This window comes from Vigna radiata, unplaced genomic scaffold, assembly GCF_000741045.1.
Source record: "Vigna radiata var. radiata cultivar VC1973A unplaced genomic scaffold, Vradiata_ver6 scaffold_223, whole genome shotgun sequence".
Lineage (NCBI taxonomy): Eukaryota > Viridiplantae > Streptophyta > Magnoliopsida > Fabales > Fabaceae > Vigna > Vigna radiata.
The window spans coordinates 120575-138914 of NW_014543246.1; the positions used below are offsets into that span (position 1 = coordinate 120575).

General features: G+C 35.7%; 3 protein-coding genes across 5 annotated transcripts; 2 read left to right on the top strand and 1 right to left on the bottom strand.

The window, feature by feature from the left end:
- Positions 1-3140: 3140 nt before the first annotated feature.
- On the top strand, positions 3141-4642 carry LOC106753310. Its single transcript, XM_014635106.2, has 3 exons — positions 3141-4156; positions 4265-4306; positions 4387-4642. Exons 1-3 carry the CDS (start codon positions 3283-3285, stop codon positions 4449-4451), a joined length of 981 nt encoding a protein of 326 aa, XP_014490592.2. The 5' UTR covers positions 3141-3282; the 3' UTR covers positions 4452-4642.
- A 928-nt stretch (positions 4643-5570) lies between these two features.
- Positions 5571-11711, top strand: LOC106753281 (cysteine-rich receptor-like protein kinase 1). Of its 3 annotated transcripts, XM_022777477.1 has the most exons (7): positions 5571-5582; positions 6180-6744; positions 9139-9255; positions 9340-9690; positions 10085-10319; positions 10594-10738; positions 10839-11711. In XM_022777477.1, exons 1-7 carry the CDS (start codon positions 5574-5576, stop codon positions 11259-11261), a joined length of 1845 nt encoding a protein of 614 aa, XP_022633198.1. In that variant the 5' UTR covers positions 5571-5573; the 3' UTR covers positions 11262-11711. The 3 variants fall into 3 exon arrangements, with proteins under 3 accessions (XP_022633198.1, XP_014490561.2, XP_022633197.1); XM_014635075.2 differs by lacking the exon at positions 5571-5582 and having other exon boundaries at positions 5852-6744; XM_022777476.1 differs by lacking the exon at positions 5571-5582 and having other exon boundaries at positions 5856-6744; positions 9385-9690.
- Positions 11712-14009: 2298 nt separating this feature from the next.
- Positions 14010-17282, bottom strand: LOC106753304 (LRR receptor-like serine/threonine-protein kinase GSO1). The gene has a single exon (XM_014635100.2). The coding sequence runs from the start codon at positions 16996-16998 to the stop codon at positions 14089-14091; it is 2910 nt and encodes a 969-aa protein (XP_014490586.1). The 5' UTR covers positions 16999-17282; the 3' UTR covers positions 14010-14088.
- Between the last annotated feature and the right edge of the window lie 1058 nt (positions 17283-18340).

The following is an 18340-nucleotide window of genomic DNA, read 5'->3' on the forward strand; positions in this document are numbered from 1 at the left end:
ATGATTGTTTAGGTGGCTCATGAGCTCTAAGTGGATGACTTGTTCATGATGCTGCCTACTCAGTTGTTTTAGTTGTTTAAGGTAATTTTACTTGGTCTTTGGCTTGATCTGACTCAGCTATTGGTGTTGCTTTTGATTGAGGGAGTTGGGGATAAGTCTTTCTATTGTAGCCAACTTCTTTGCATATTTTCACATTTTTTTTGGCATACCACATTTTGTTAATTTTTTTCATTCTTTTCCAACTCCCAAACTTCAAGTCTTTTTTCCTTTTTTGGTCTTCCACATAAAATTCTTTTAGGAGGCAAAACACCAAGGAATTATGTAACATCCCACAATTGGTGACCATTGGTAGGGTATATGATTGATTGATATGTCTCTTCATATGTTGAGATTCTAAACGAGTAAGGGATAAAGTCTTCTTCATTTAAATTGAGAAAATTTCATTATATTTAATGAGTGATATGTGTATGTGTAGAGGCAAAATCATTTTTTCAAGAATTAACACAACTCCATTCATTATGTCCTCCTCTGTTTTGATTATTGTGGTTGTCATTCTTCTTATTCCATGAAGGGTAGCCATGTTTGGAGTAGCATTGATCCACAATATGGTTCATCTTGTGAAAATAGGAGCATTGCTTTCCATGATTGAGATTTCTTCCTCTTCTTATTCCTTGTTCACGTGAGCTAACATCACACCCTTGAGATTTCCAGCTTTGTTCTTGTTTCAAATGATTTTTGTTTTGTCAATGGTGTTGGCCAAGATCTTTGTTTTCTCATTCTTATTGGTGATGCCGGTAATTTGTCTTTCTTATCTTTCTTGTTGCATTATGAGGGAGAAGACCCGATTGATATTGGAAAGGTGCTCCATTAAAAGAATTTGTGTTCTCACAGTGTTATAAGTATCATTTATAAGGCCTTTCAAAAAAGCAAACGTTCTATTTCTCTGTATATGACAAAGATCTTAGACAGATCAAAACTATAAGGAACATCACAAGTGCAACATGGTATAAGTCTAAGAGACTCTAATTCTTCCCAAAGAATTTTTCAATCATTAAAGAATTGACTTACATTCTTTTCTCCATGTTTAATCGAATGAATGTCCTGAAGTAAATCTAAAATCTTGAAGTAATCTTCTTTGGAGAACCTTCTTTTTAATTTATCCCACAAATCTTTAACATTTTCAACATATATGACACTTTCTGTAATATGTGAAGAAATGGTCTTGATAATCAAAGATAGAACCATCAAATTGCATTTTTCCTGAGAATCAAACAAGGGATCGTTTCTTTGAGATTTGTTGATACCTCCATTTATGAACTCGATCTTGTTATTGGAGATAAGAGCTCTTTTCATGTTTATGCTCCAAGAGTAATAGTTAGTCTCATTTAAAACTTGAGAGATGAGAGTAAGATCTGGGGATTTTCCCAAGATGTAGATAAAAAGGGTTGGAGGGATTTGTTTACTGATCCATATGTTCCATCACACTAAGAACTTAAAGAAGAAGGCTATCAGTTGATTAGAGATGAAATGCAGCTTAACTTGTGAACTTTAGGGGCTTCAATATATTTTTCAAGATTTGCATCTTCCAATTGCCATTCCTTACGTTACTTTTTGTGATAATTATTCTACCATTCATATAGCCTAAAATCCTACCTTCTATGAGAGAATTAAATATGTTGAGATTGATTGCCACTTTATAAGACAAAAACTTCTAGATGGGCTTATACATCTTCTGCATGTTCCTTTTGCTCCTCAACTTGTTGATGTCTTCAACAAATCCTTACATCTAGCTCCTTTCTAGAATGCCATTTCCAAGCTTGGACTCCATAACCCTTACTCTTAGCTTGAGAAAGGATGATAGAAATATGCTATATTTCTTTTGTTATAGTTTGGTTTCCTCTGTAATAGTTAGCCTGAATGTATACATATATTCAAGTTTTTATCTTATAAATCAAGATGCGTGTATGGCATATATGAACGATAATTCAATTTCTCATATTTTTTCTTCTAATACACTAACAATAAATGATAAAAAACCATCAAACATAAACAAGTTAAAAAGTTATAAAAAGATTATACAAATAAAAGTTATAAGGTACTCTAATAAAAGAATAATAATACACATATATTACTTATAACTTTGATATCATTTTATTTATTGTATCGTATGACCGATCGATCTTCGATTGACCATTCAGTCAATATTACCATCCTTATTTATCATTGTAGATCGGACGACCCCCACCAAAGGTTAAGTAATCGATTAATCAAACATTTGTTAGTTGATCATGTTACAAATTGGACATGTTTATAGGTAAAATATGATTATCAACTTTTGGATCGTGATTAGGCCAACACTAATGAAAAACTCATTTCAAAACCTATAAATACAAGTGTAATGTAAAGAGGTATGTGATTTTGTTTATTAAGAATTTAAGATTGTATTGTGCTAATTGGATAGTCATAGTACTACTTTGAGTGTCGGGGGTGTACACTATCTTCACACGACTTAGAGAAGAAGTATTAAGAATTCGGAAGAACTTTATAAGTGAGACTGAAAATGACATTAGAAGACTTTAAAAAAAGTGTGAAAGAGTATGTTTGATATTGATCCAAACTCCATACCCGCAACATTTATTATGCACTTATTTTTTTTTATCACATCTTACATCTTATAAATTTATTATTATATTTTTCTCTAAATATATATTAAATTTTAATAAATCCTTTTGATCTACATGAATAATTTACTTCATTCATTTTTAAAGTCATTTGTAAATGCAGATGTTGGAGGAGTATTAGAAAATATCCTTTGACAGCACTATAGAATGGGAGTAGACAATTTAGAGAGCTTCAATTGATCAGGGCTCTTTATCTTTCTACTAAGTTCAATCTGTAGCCATATGCTTTAGTCTTTATTTTTTTTTGTTAATTTTAATTTGGAATCTCAAACACAGAAGGGAGAAGCTGTTAGGAGATTAGGAGATTATATCTGTGATGAATTAAGGATGGAGTTATTTATAAACCATCCCAACCATATAAACTTTTGTTTTCTTTGTATAGTTTGTAGTACAAGTAACCTTATAAAGATATTGGATTGTAAAGAAATGAGTATATATTGTAGAGGAAGCAGGGAAAGCAAAGCAAAGGTAGGGAGAAATGGAAAAGCCACCATAAAAACAACAATATCCGTGGTCCCTACCCCAACATAAAGCGAAGGAAAACCCCCACACAATTCATCTAGATTCCCCAACACCAAAATAAAGCTTGCTCATAATCATCATGCAACTGATGAAGCAAGATACTATTGAAGTGAGTGCTCTAGTAGTATTGAGAAACATGGGTTCATTGGTGTTTGGAGTGTGGTTTCTCTGGGCAGCATATACAATCCCTCTAAGTTGGTGCCACCCCAACACATGTCGTTCATACTGCGGCAACATAACCATAGACTACCCCTTCGCACTCCAATACGGTTGCGGCCACCCTGGCTTCCGCGATCTTCTTTTCTGCATGAACGAGGTTCTCATGTTCCACGTCAGCTCCGGCTCCTACAGGGTCCTCGAAATCGACTACGCCTACCAGGCCCTCACGCTTCACGAGCCTCACATGTCTACCTGCCACAACCTCGTCCTCGGATCCCGAGGCAACGGCTTCTCCGTCGAACCCTGGCGGGCTCCTTACATGAACCCCGCCGCCGACAACGTCTTCATGCTCATCGCCTGCTCCCCTCGCTCCCCCCTCTTCCAGGGCTTCCCCGGAAAACACCTCCCCTGCCGCAACGTCTCCGGAATGGGCTGCGAGGAGTACCTCTCCTGCCCCGCCTGGGAGATGATGGGCCACAAGAGATCTGGCCCCGCCTCCTTCTTCGGCTCCGGCCCACTTGAGTGCTGTGCCGTTCCCTATCAGGCTATTAGGGAGATTAACCTCACCAAGCTTCAGTGTGAAGGGTATAGCAGTGCTTATAGCGTCGCTCCGCTTAAGGTTGATGGGCCAGGCGGGTGGTCCTACGGGATCCGTATTAGGTACTCCCTTCAGGGGAATGATGAGTTCTGTGGCGCCTGTGAAGCCACTGGTGGCACCTGTGGCTACGGTTCCGATGGGATTAGACAGGTCTGTATGTGCGGGGACTTCAACTCCACCTCCAATTGTGATTCAGGTTCCTCCATTTACCAACTTTTTCCTTAATTAATCATCATTTCTTTCAAACAAAAAAAGATAAAATAATGCTTAATGGTTTTTCATACTCTTTCTGTAAATTTTACAGTTGGCTTACCGTCAGGAGCAACACATGATCAAGTATTAGCAGGTACTGGCACTAAAACTCTGTTTTCGAAAATAAAAAGAAAAATTACAGTATAACTTAAGTTCTCTAAACTTTGTGTACAGGACTATTGACGTATGTGGTATTGTGGATGACGAGCAATCAGATTTCAAAAGTAGGATATGTATAGTGTGTGAGACTGTCATCGTGAAATGGGTCACGTGTTCCATATGTAAATGCCATTTTTTTTGCTGAAGACAATGGTGGTCATACAATGAGAGTGAGAGCGAGTTTTGATTTGTATTCCGTGTTCCCCATCTAGAGGCTTACTCAAACATTATTCAAAAGCGCAGGATGCAGGGTAATGCTATTTTACTAAAACAATTAGTTGAAGTTTGCTAATGATGCTCCTTCTGAATCTGATTCACTCTAAGATGCATGAAATATTATGTCGCCAGATCTTTACATGCTTCAAAATTTAACTGAGACAATTCCTTTTCACACTCAGTATATACACGTTGCAAATTTCATTATGCACACCTTATTTCATTACCATTAAATCAGAGTAAGGAAGTTACTTTGAACACGCACACACTCTGTTTTCAACGAGTACCGACAAAAATGAGTTGTTAAAACATTTTTTTTTTCACGGATAAGTGTCTATCTTTTTTAAAGATGCATATATCGCTGATTCTTTGACTTGTCATATAGTTTTAAATTGTATATACGCCATTATAGTTTTCAACACTTAGTATTTGGTATCAACGATCATCTCAAGACTTACATTAGAACACAAGTATCTAAAAATACAATCTTAAGTCTCGATAAAAAAACATATTTTTTTCAACATTAACAACCATATATTCACAACAATTACTGCAGTAAAATTTTTAAGGGTTATTTAAAGATTATGTATTCTGATTAAACTGTAAGAATAATATTCTATAAGAATACTTTTGTAGTGTAAAAGTGGTCTAATGAAATAATATTATATATCTACTAGGCTATGCAGCATACTTGAAAGTGAAGGATTTGATCACTTTTCTATTCATAAAGATCTATTTATATACATCTCCGCTGCAAGTAACGAAAGTACATAACTGATGAAACCAAAACACCTCAATTACTTTAAATTAAATCCAACAGTAGATTATAAAAGGGTTTTGCCTAACAAACTTCCAAACAATAAAACTCTATAAAATTGACATGACGCACTTTTAATGGGTGGAGTACAGTCTGTAAGGACTAGTTTTGGAGGTGGTGCTGCTTGAAGAAGATATGTACTGGATAGAGAAAAGGGCCAGCGAATACCATGTCGAAGGTGTTATTCCACTCTATTTTCTACGTCATGCAAACCCTAAATAAGGAAAAACATAAAACGAAGCCAGTTCATTTCTCCTTTCGATTATCACAATCTCCGCATGCACAACGTTTTTTTCTCTCTTCTTATATAATCTTTTTACCTCGCTGCAAAACTCATAAACCTGAAGGGATCATGCCTGTGACGAAATTAATCAAGAAGACTATCTACACCAAGATCGGGAATACCCTCTCCCTGTCTACCTTCAAGGCGGAACCCCACGACAAAGACATGTCTACAGAGCAACAAAGGAGGAATCATAACGAGGCATCAAAGCCAAATACCATATCATTACTTGTTTAATTCTCACTATTTTCAAACAAAAGGAAGAGCAGAGCAATTGTTAATTAGAAGAAAAAAATGGTGCAATTTTTTAACGTTCCTGAAAACCTTATTACCTGGGTATGCTTAATGTTGCTGTCGTCGTCGTTGTTAATCCCACGTGCGGGCTGCTCCGGCACGGGTATACGCGAAACGGGTCTCACGTGCGGGGATTATGAGAACCCTGAGTCTTCTGCGTCCAACTTCATGGCCATAATGGACATGGTGTCGTTTCAGGTTAAAGAGCGAGGGTGGGGAGCGCAGACGCTGCTGGGTTCTGGGCCTCCCATGTACGCATTGGCCCAATGCCGGCGCGACCTGAGGCCAGCAGACTGCTACATGTGTTTCAGCCAAGCGAGGCTGGTGTTGTCACGGTGCGTGCCCAAGGCAGCTGGCAGAATCTACCTCGAGGGCTGCTTCCTCCGATACGATGACTACTCCTTTATCCGTGAGAGCGTGGACCCCACTCATGACATCGGCATCTGCGTGAGCCCAACTGTGGGGAATGACACGGCCAGACGGGTGGCGGCGACGGTGTCGAACGTGACGGAGGAGGCAGTGGAACGCGGGTTCGCGGTGGACGGAGGGGATGGGGTTTTCGCCCTGGCGCAGTGCTGGTCGACGCTGAACAAAGGGAGGTGCAAGATATGCTTGACCGAAGCGGCAAAGAAAGTGCAGGAATGTGTGCCGAGTGGTGAGGGTAAGAGTCTATTCACTGGTTGCATTTTGCGGTATTCAAGGCACAAATTCTACAATGACGTTTCACCACCGCCTAACATCAAGGATTCTCCTACTTCTACAGGTAACACGCACTAAGGATTTTATTCATTTACTTCGTTTATAATTATTTCAAAAAAATCATGTATGACCCATATATACGAGGTCACTGATAATCAAGAAACAATAGTTTAAATTAACTTTGTTCCAGATCATTTTGTCTATCAATTATAGTACAAACAATAGTCCAACATTTCCCCAAGCAAACCCCTTTACATGCACCGAGCTTACAATACATAAATTGCAAGTGCTCTAAATGATCCATGTGTATCCTTCGATGACTAATTATGCTTTAAGGCGATCAACTTTACCATTTGACTTATTTCGACAGCTTAAACACATTTATACCAAACTGTCTTCTTCTTAGGTAGAAAAGGAACCAACTCTCATGCGTGATTCTGGTTAAGACTATGCATTTCAATCATTCAAGATATCAAGTACTTTCTTCAAATTTTAGGAATAGTTATAAGGGGCATACATAAGATAGGAGAAAACCGAAGGAGATAACCTTTGATAACTTGGAAAATGATTATAGGTAGAGCAGGTACTTTTTTGAAGAGTAATATGATAACTAGATCCTTCATTATCAGAAGTCATGGTGTGGGTAGGTGGTGGTGAGGGACTTGAAGAATGGACTTACCATGTAATATGAAACCAATCTTTTGTGTTCTGCAATTTTAGGTGATCACAGGGGATGATGATGGTTCTGTGAGGAGTGGTTTGATTTGGAGTATCATGAGTGAGGAATGAGAATGGTTAAAATAATGGGAAAGGTACAAATTGTTGGATAGAACTATCATCTTATAGGAAAGAAAGGACTCTCTTAAAAAAGGTTGACACTTGTAGACAAGTACTTCTCAGTTTGTGAAGAATAATATCGATACCTTTTTGGAGACGATAATATTACAAGAAAACATGTTTGACGGGTCTTTCGGGTTCAACTCTGAGGACACATAATGAACAAAGCACACAAAACCAAAGACAGAGGGATGTAGAAAAAAAAAATAGTATAAGGAATATGATTTTCAAAAAAGGAAAAAGACATTATATATTTATAAGAAAGCAAACGATAAGAATAAAATCACCCCAACGATGAAGTGACACACTAGAACTAGCCAATAAGGTACAGACAATTTCAGCTAAGTATTTATTTTTCATTTCTGCTGCACCATTTTGCCACAACCTTCCCTTTCACAATTTCACAAGTTGACACAGGCATATGATTTAGCATAATCATGAACATATTTATGCTAGTATGGATGGGAGCATCAATTAGTCATGTTATTAGGCTTTTCATTGATGTAACTTATTGATCAATCAAGATTTGATCCTGAACACGATCAAAATCTAAGTTGACGGCATGATGGATCATAACCATATAGAATTTTTCAACTTCTTAATGTCTTTCAGTGGATCAACATCTAGCAACATTTTCAACTCTTCAACAATTCATCGGACTTCAACAATAAAAGAAGTAATGACCGTGATTTATTTGTTTAAGGACGTTAGTTTATGGAGAAAATCATAAAAGCGTTGAATACCATTTACAAAAATACACCTAGCCTCATCCAAAGAGTTACAAGTTTTGAATGCTTTGAGAATTCCATATATACTAGGTTCCACAAATTACCACAATAAGCACAAGTTGGAAATCCTTTTGTCTGATGATATTTTACCATCATATTATTCCAAGTGATCATAAAAACTTTGGACATGAAAACAAAGCTCAACAGATGTAGACTAAGGTAGTTTTTCCCATAAACTTCTTTGAAACATTTGTGAGAGACCTCAAAAAAAGAGTATACAGGTTCAAAAGACACTGCTGACCAGAAAAGGAGAAGCAGAGTGCAAAAGTGGAAACCTACAAGGTATTTCAAACAAGGTTCCTTCTTCGGTCAGTAGTGAAGGAAGAAAAGAGAAGGTTGAAATAGGGAGTTAGTATAACAAAACTACACCTGGGAGAATGATAGGTATTGCAAAAATAAGTTAAACAATTCCAATAAATTCTCTAAATGAATCTTATGGTGATTTAAGAGATTGGTCATTTTATTTCAGGTCAACAGATGTTCTGTGTTCATCCAAAATAAAATAAGTTCCATTAAGAATGTTCAATTGATACGCTTCATAATATCTTAATTTGCGATCTTGAATTTGATTAATAATAAGTTTAATTACTTGAAGCAAGAATGTTATCACCTCCAATATTCCTTGAGTTTTATGAATGATATATGTAAACGCGTACCAAATGTGTGTGTATATACAGTTGTTTATTTTGTTAACTTTTATAATAACATTATGCGGTGTAGCTATAAATTCCATGCTTTAATTCATACATCCCAACACCAGGCTAGTCAAGACAGGACATTGATATTCCTATTTCATTTATAATTGAATTACTTTTAACTTGAAATGTTTTCAGAAGAAGGGCCTGGTGTCTGGACGATCGTTGCATTTGTATTATCGGTGATAGTAGGGATTTCACTCATCGTCCTTGCTGCATGTATGTGCTGTCATAGAATGTCGTCACGTAGAAAAGGTAATGTTTGTTCGTTTAATGCCACAGTGGTTATATTTTTTCTGTAGTATTTTTCTATTCTCTTATGTGCTAATTCTGATACAGTAAGCGACAGTGGTGGTTTGGCACCTGATTTTGCCTTCGTAGCAGGCTTCAGTTTTAGGTACGATTTGCTCGAGAACGCCACAGATCATTTTGATCCCGCAAACAAATTAGGCCAAGGTGGAGCTGCTTCCGTGTTCAAAGGAACCCTCCCCACTGGGAAGACTGTTGCTGTTAAACGATTATCTTTTAATAAACGGCAATGGACAGAGGGGTTCTTCAATGAGGTCAATTTGATTAGTGGAATTCAACACAAGAATGTGGTGAAGCTTTTGGGGTGCAGCATCGAAGGCCCTGAAAGCCTGTTGGTTTATGAATTTGTGCCCAATGGAAGTCTTGATCAAGTCCTTTTCGGTGAGTTGTGCACTTTGAGCAATTCTAGTCCAAGTTGGTGTTTTTTCTCAATTATTTACAGAGCATGATTTGAGTGTCTTCGTTTTACTAGTTAGAGAGACATTTGCTCATATGTATTTAACTATCTTGTGTATTCTTAATGGACCACATTTGGTTGGTCCATAGGAACTTTGTTGTCAGTTCTTACAATTCGTTACAATTTGCTATAAAGGAAAATCACTATTTTCATTGGTGACTTGGCGTTTAAGCTTTGTTATTGATTACTGACTTGCACAATTTTAGTTTAGCTTTGAAGGGGAAATTGAGGGAACACATACAAATTATCTTATTCTCCTTTTCTATCTTTCTATGTGCTTATTTTGAAAATTGAGAATAGATCCCTTGTAATTTGCAGGTAAGGGCTCAGAAGATGCTCTGAACTGGGAAAAACGGTTTCAAATCATATGTGGGATAGCTGAGGGCCTAGCATACCTTCATGAAGGCTCTGGAACAAAGATTATTCACAGAGACATAAAGTCCAGCAACATTCTATTTGATGAGAATATGAATCCAAAAATAGCGGATTTTGGTCTTTCTCACATTGTTACTGGAAACGAATCTCATCGTAATGCAGGAAATTCGAAGACACTGTAAGTAGAAAAGTTCTGTCATTTCAATTTATGTAAAAACATGAGGATTCTGAAATTACTTGCATAGCTCTTAAATAGTTACATTGATAGTTCATATCCAGACTATGCGATGATCAAAATTGCAAATCCTTTATGAAGAAAACGTTTCTGTGGAATCTTAACCTCTTAAAAATACGAACTAGAATGGACAAAGTTTTAATGTCTTCCAATAAAAAAATTCACTTGTGTTACACTATTGGTCTGGTGGCGTATTAAAGTCAACTGGTTTTGTCAGGGGATATACGGCTCCTGAATATGTTTCCAATGGACAATTGACAGAGAAGGCAGACATCTATGCTTTTGGTGTCCTAATTGTTGAAATTGTTTGTGGTAAGAAGAACAGTGATCACATAGCGGGGTCAACTTCACTTCTCCACAGCGTAAGATTAACTATCCCTCACTCAAACCGTAACTTATTGGTATTGGTATCAGTGAGTTTCATTAGCAGGCAGTAGCATGTTCATTTTATCTCTTGTTCAGGTGTGGAAGAATTACAAGGCAAATAATATAACAGCATCCGTTGATCCAGTTCTGCAAGGTAAACTCACGGTAGAAGAAGCATCAAATACGCTCCAAGCTGGCCTTCTTTGTACACAATCAACTGTTACTCTCAGACCATCTATGTCTGAAGTAGTTCAGATGCTAACCAAGAAAGACTACACTATTCCCTCTCCAAAGCAACAACCTTTCCTCAATTTCAGTGGGCTAAGTCAAAATGACCGCACTGTATCCTCAATTGGGCTTGCAAGTGCAAGGTCCTCCTTTCACAGCACCACCAGTTCACTAATTCCAAATGATGATTTAACAGTACAACGGAATTCCTCTTCTCATTCTGACAAGTTCATTGCTGGCAGCCCTGATTCAAATATCCAATTAAATATGGGGGCGCCTGAGCCTAGGTAGATTCACTTGAAATTTTACGATGATCCTAAAGAGTGACCTGAATGGGGATAAGAGAAAACTGAGTATAGTGAATTATAATTTGAATGTGTAAAATTCTGATGAGCAAGGTTGGAAAGCAAAGGAGAACATGAGTGGATTTTGCTCAACATAAGACGCAAGGAACAAAATGTAGATTATGGTCATGAAGCAACTTGTATTATATAATTGTGTACATGAAGCAGGACTTCAAGGGTAGGGAAGAGTAAACGTGGCTGTGCTGTGTCCTTGCAAGTTGTTGATGTATTACAGTTGTCATGAATTGAGGAACTGTTTTCTCATATTGATCCTCTTCTATTGTCAAAATAAATTATAGAAAAAAACTGGATATGCTATTTTTTGATGGATTATTGACATGAATTGTGTATGGACCTTAGTTATTTGAATATTGTGCTTCCTCGCTTTGTTTCCTTAGTTTATGTCTCATAATCTCTCCTTAAATACAGTGTTCATTTAATTCCAATGTCCCCTACATTCAACATACATAAATTTAGTAAATTGGAAAAACATAAATAAGATGTATGATCTAGTCCTCTGCATCTTATCTTTTCATACCTTCTTCTTCCTAATGCGTCTTTCATATATAATTAAGTGGTAAATACATTGCTTTTTCTTTTTCAATTTGGTGAGATTACTTAGAGTATGTGTTAAGCTTGATTGAATTTTGTATTTTGAATTAATCATAATTTTAATTAATTTGGGATTTTAAAACCCATCTTCCTAATGAGAAACAATAATTTATATTTTAACAGGATTTGTGATATATGAAGTTTATCGAAGGTCACAACTCTCTTAGGATAGCTTAAGTATTTCGAGGGTGCTTGTTTTGAAAATTATACATTACATTAACTATATTTTTCTTTACTCTCTTCCATTTATATTATTTCTCAACTAAACCAAATTTATGAACTTGGACAAATATGAATTTTCTTTCTCGGGTTCTTTCAAATTCATCAACATGATGACATCAAATTCATTAAAATTAACGGTTAAGATATTATAAGAGTAGATGTCAATGAAGATTTGACATAACATTTCGTTTTAAGTAGTGAATGTCGACATCATCTTATTTATTACAACAAATTTCCATTCATTTTTTTTCTTTTATCTTTATTTTGTTTTTATTTATTTTCTTACTAACAAATTTGCTTGTATTTTCAAAAATTAACCAAATAGAATTCTTACTCCTGTTTTAAAATTACTTATCACAAAATAAATTATGAATTAAAAGAATATTGTATTAATTGTATCGTGGTACAATATTACCATCACATCTTAAAATTAACGTCAACGTAAAATTATTTATCTGGATTAGTGATATATTACATTAAATAAAATTTACAAAGAAATACATTTGTATCTGTCAAAACTAAATTGTAACACGTGCATTAGAGAGTACTCGTGCTCGATTATTATGCATTGTTCTTCTAAAATTTTGCAAAATCTCATTGAAGCAAACCACTCCTTGACATAACTGACTCACGAAATAATTTAAAATATTATCCACGTCATTGCATTATAATATTTGATTTTTTTTTCTTTCTTAAAATACAAATCACAAAGTACCATGGCATATATAACAATCTATGCCTTTGATTTTAGAAGTAACTTATCTAATGGTCAAAATGTCTTTTTTCCATGATGGGCGTGAACATTTGTCAAGAATATATTTACTTAGTATTTTTTATTCAAAATTATTTTTTTAGTAATTTTTCTTTTAATTTAAAATATCTTTTATATAAAAATAAAAATATATTTAGTTATTGTTTAAATTTAAAAAATTAAGATTGAAATATTATAAATATTTTGTTAGGTTGTAATATATATATATATATATATATATATATATATATATATATATATATATATATATATATATTATGTTGGATAAAACATGGTGTCGAAACAGAAGACATTATTATCTCTATTCAGTTACACCAAATAAGATTAATATAATAAATAAAATGAAGCTTAGTTAATCAAGAATTAAAAGAAATCAAAATACACTAGATGACACAAAATAGATTTAACCTAGCCAGTATAAATCAAATAAAGTAAAAACCCATAATAATATTTCAAAAGATGATCACATTATTATGAATATTTGATATTTTATTTATTCTAATTATAGACTAACAAAATAAAATAACAAATTCTTTCATAAAACATATATCTTACTTATGTATTTGATATCTAAACAAATCCTAAAAATCGTAACCGATACTATATTTCTCCTTTCAATAAAACTATTTTTTTTTTTGTATATTCAAAAGAATTTAAATTGGTTTTGCATATCTTACTAAAACATAAACACCATATGTATTTTATTATATTATCTTATTTATATCTATACCTGTGCATAAATCACATTCTTCTTTGTGATTTGTTTTCTAAATTTATCTTTTAAATACAAGTTTTTTTAAAATTAAAACAATTATTTGATCAATTTTATCATTTATTTCATTTTAATTATTTTTTAATTTAACCAATTTTTTATTATAATCATTATAAAAAATATATATCACGTGTTTTAATAAAATGAATTTAATACTTATAATAATTTTCAACTTAATTTTATATTTATTTAAATAAAATAATATTGCTAATTTTAGGAATGATATACTCGTTCTTAAAGAATTCCCGGTGGCAGATAATGCGGTAGGATGATGCTTTTGAATGAAGAGAAGAAGTATTTCTATTGAATGAAATTATGTTAGCATTTGAGGATGTGCAAGTAGTGTGAGATACAATGGTTCCTCAAAGCTTGGAACCCAAACTAATGAAAAATATGTTACATATGTGCATTTTCCATGGTCTCCATTTTAAGATTATAGAAGGAAGTTGCTGCTGAATTCTGCTTATCTGGTGAAGGAATCAACCCAAATGAATTCATATTCCAATACTCTCCATTTCTTGCCTTATGGGCAACAGTGCCACCTTCTGCACTCGAAATGGAAACTTTTCTCCAGTTGCACCAGATCCTGAGCATGATGTACAACATCACTAAGCATATCACTGTGGAAGTAAACACAATGGCCACAATGATTGCTGCCACTTGTGTGTTTGATAGCTGCATTTTCCCCTGTGCCGTGGATTCAGAGCATGATCTCAGTGGTGGGCCACATAAGCCGTGATTGTTCAGGAATGAGCTTAGTGGGAATCCTGAAAATGTTGGAGGAATCTGGCCTTCAAGATGGTTGTTTGAGAGATTCAACACGTGCAGGCTTGTGAGTTTGCCCAGTGAAGGAGGAACTTTCCCTTCAAGTTGGTTGAAAGAGAGGTTGAGTCTTTCTAGCTTCACGAGGTTTCCTAGAGATGGTGGAATCTCACCAGTGAAGAGATTTTTACTCAAGTCCAAAATCACTTGCAACTCAGCAAGCCCTCCTAGCTCAACTGGTATGTTACCTGTTAAAAAGTTCTCTGAGAGCCTAAGCTCATACAGCTTTGTGCATTGCTGAATTGTCGGAGGAATGGGGCCAGAGAATCCGTTCCTTTGCAAATTGAAGACATTGAGAGCAGTGAGGTTTCCAAGCTCTAGGGGGATTTCACCGGACAGATTGTTGTGATGGAGAGAAAGCTTGAGCAATTTTGAGCAGTTACCAAGCTCAGAAGGTACCCTACCACTGAAGTTATTGTATGAGAGATCTAGCTCACCAAGTTCCTGTAAACTTCCCAACCAAACAGGTAATTTGCCACTCAACCTGTTGTTACTCATGAGGATGTGTTCGATTTTCTTGGAGTTTGAGAGTTGAGGTGGCATCTCTCCTGTTAAATTGTTGAATGATAAATCAAGAAAATTGAGCTCAGTGAGTTGGTCAAATTCAGAAGGAATGCTTCCAGTGAGATAATTTTGTCCAAGTCTGAGACGGCTGAGGTTTCTAGAATTTGCTAGAGTGGAAGGGATGGGACCTGAGAAGCTGTTGTTGGTCAAGTCCAGAATTGTTAGAGAATTTGAACCAGTGAGAGGAAAGAAACTTCCACTGAACTTGTTGTGTGAAAAGTTGATGATTTTCAGGCTTTTGAGAGAAGAGAGTGAATGAGGGAGAGGTCCTTCAAAGGAGTTGTTGTAAAGGGTAATTTTGGTGAGTTCCGAGAGGTAACTGAATGTAGATGGAATGGAACCAGACAACATGTTATCTGCTAAGGCCAATATCTGAAGGTTTTTACAGTACCCCATGCTTGGTGGGATCGGACCAGACAAGTCATTCTGCCTAAGATGCAGAACAACTAATTTCTTGAGCTTGCCTATAGTCTCTGGAATGGGCCCTGTAAAGTGATTCCCAAAGAAGTCAATTTCCTCTAAGCTTGTGCAGTTTGTTATCTCTCTTGGTATGAGTCCAGACATCTGATTGTCATAGAGGTAAATGGTGCTCAATCTCTGCAGCCTTCCAATCTCCATTGGAATTTTACCTGTCAAGAAATTACCAAATAGGAAAATACCCTCTAAGCTACTAATGTTTCCAATTTCAGGAGGGAGAGGTCCAACAAAGCTGTTGTTGTTGAGAACAAGATCTGTGAGGTTATTCAGTTTGTCCAGGCTTGCGGGAAGTTCTCCTTCAAAACTGTTATCAGAAAGGTCCAACTGTTGGATTGAGGGGCAGTTGAGCAACTCCAAAGGAAACTTGCCAGAGAGCCTGTTTCTAGCCAAAAAGAGTTGCTGAAGCTTTGAACCTCTGAGGCAGAAGTTACTTGGAATGCTACCTGTCAGAGCATTATCAGACAGAACAAGAGTTTCAAGACTCTGCAATTCTACATTAAGGAGAGGTATTGATCCAGAGAGGTTGTTTTTGGACAAGTCCAACTTCTGCATCTGAATCAGACTATTAAGCACAGAAGGAATTTCTCCATGTAGTTTGTTTCCAAGCAAATTCAGGTATGTCAAGTTAGAAAGATGACTCAAAGCAGGAGGAATTGACCCAGACAAACTGTTATTGGCCAGGTTCAGAATTTTTAATGATTTAAGCGACCCCATAGAGAAAGGTATGTCTCCTTCAAGCATGTTGTTTGATGCTGCAAAGTTTTGGAGCTCTTCACAGCCTTGAATCTCTTCAGGTATGGGGCCACTAAGTCTGTTCATTTCTAAATCAAGGGATATTAGATGTTTCAATTTACCGATCCCAACTGGAATGCTTCCATTCAAGTGGCAGTATCCTATTGCCAAAACTGTCAATTCACTCATATTGGCAATACTAGGTGGAATTTCACCAGTCAGCATGTTGTCACCTATTCTAAGAATTTGCAACTTCCTCATGTTACCTATCTCTGAAGGAATGTTCCCAGAGAGATCATTTGAGTATAGTTGCAATATTCTTAGATTTTGAAGCTGACCCAGCTCCGAAGGGATGGAGCCAGAAAGAGAATTTGAAGACAAATCAAGTGTTTGAATAAAAGAGAGGTGTCTGAACTCAACTGAAATGGAACCGGATATTCCTGAACCAGACAGATTCAGGCCAATAACATATTCCTGATCAACTGCACATGTTATTCCATTCCAGTTGCAGACATGAGTTGTCGGAGACCAGTTGCCAAGTGCTCCCGATGGATCTACCAACTCTGATTTAATTCTGATAAGCCAGTAGGAATCTGTTGCATTATTGGCCATAGTTGCAATAAAAGAAGTATATAGTATGGACAGTAACAGAAAGAAATGGCACATCCAAACGGAACCCATTGCAGAATGTTTTACAGGTATGAGTTTCATTTCAAAGGTTCACACAGAAGACCAATGATTCAAAAGGTATGATCTAGGAAAAGGTGGTCCATTCTGTATAAAAGAACAGAGAAGAACAATTAAGAAGAGCTCAAATTTTGATGAGTATATAATGAAAATAGGAAGAAAAAGATAGAATGAGAAACGAAGGAATAATGAAGAAAGACGCAAGTTCAAGTGCTAATTGGTTGTTAAGATACGGTTTTAAATAGTAGCAAAGTAAGCCCTGCCTACTTTATTCAAGAAGAAAGTTGAAATAGTACAATGAAGAAGTTCAACCGATTATATTATATCTTAAACATATAGTGATATCTTTCTAGTTTCTACCTTTTCAGTTTAACCATGATTTTGGTGCCTTTTCGCCCTTTTTTCTCTAGGCAACAAATTTAATATTTTAAGATTCTTTAGTAGCTTTTGAGGTAGAGAACTTGATAATACAACGGGGTACGTTCAACAGAATTATACAACACGAAGAAAAAGATCCCCTCATGGTCGAGAAAAAAGTGGCACAAGTGGGCCCACTTTTACAATCCTCAAATTTTGCTCACAATGCTGCTGGACAAATTCATAGTACCTTCGAACTAGTTTTTATAAGACGTCTGAGTTCAAGATAAACAAGTTTAAGCATGATTTGACTTTACAAGAGTACCAGTTGTTTAAACTTCAAAAATTGTCAACTAAATTGGTACAAAAACATTATGACAATCCAAATGCTAAGATTTCCCTCAAGCATAAGATTACTTTCAGCTTTCCTTGATAAGTTTTCTTAAAAAAAGAAAAACCAAAGGCCATAAGCTTTCAAGCATGCATGATGAAATATCAGAAAGTTAGATTTCATAATGATACGTGGAAAAAAATGAATGAGGGTAACTTTCACACGTTTTAGGCTTTCTCTATCTGATTTTCCTTAATTTAGCGAGGGGTGAAAGCACAAGACAATGTGTTAGGTTTCTCCATTGTCATCTTCCAATTGTGCATTTCTATTATGGTAGGATCAAACTCATAAGAGGGTTAAGCATATATTCTTCTCAACCTAAACGACCTACTTCCAAATTAAATATGAGAAGAAAACAAGGAAGAGAAAACAACCACGCTAGTTTTGGTCAATTCCAGCTTCATTAATTTTTCACCTATCAATGTCCAGAATAAAAGCCAAAACCATGTGAGGTTTGGTGTATTATGCTGAATAGTTTATACACTAAAATCATATTGCATTATGATAATTGATTCAATGAAGCAATAATCTTTGGTTCAAACATTGATTGCCTCAAATCTTATCTTTCATATTCAGCTCACTACTTAGCTTTCAGCGTTATCTTTATACCATCCACGC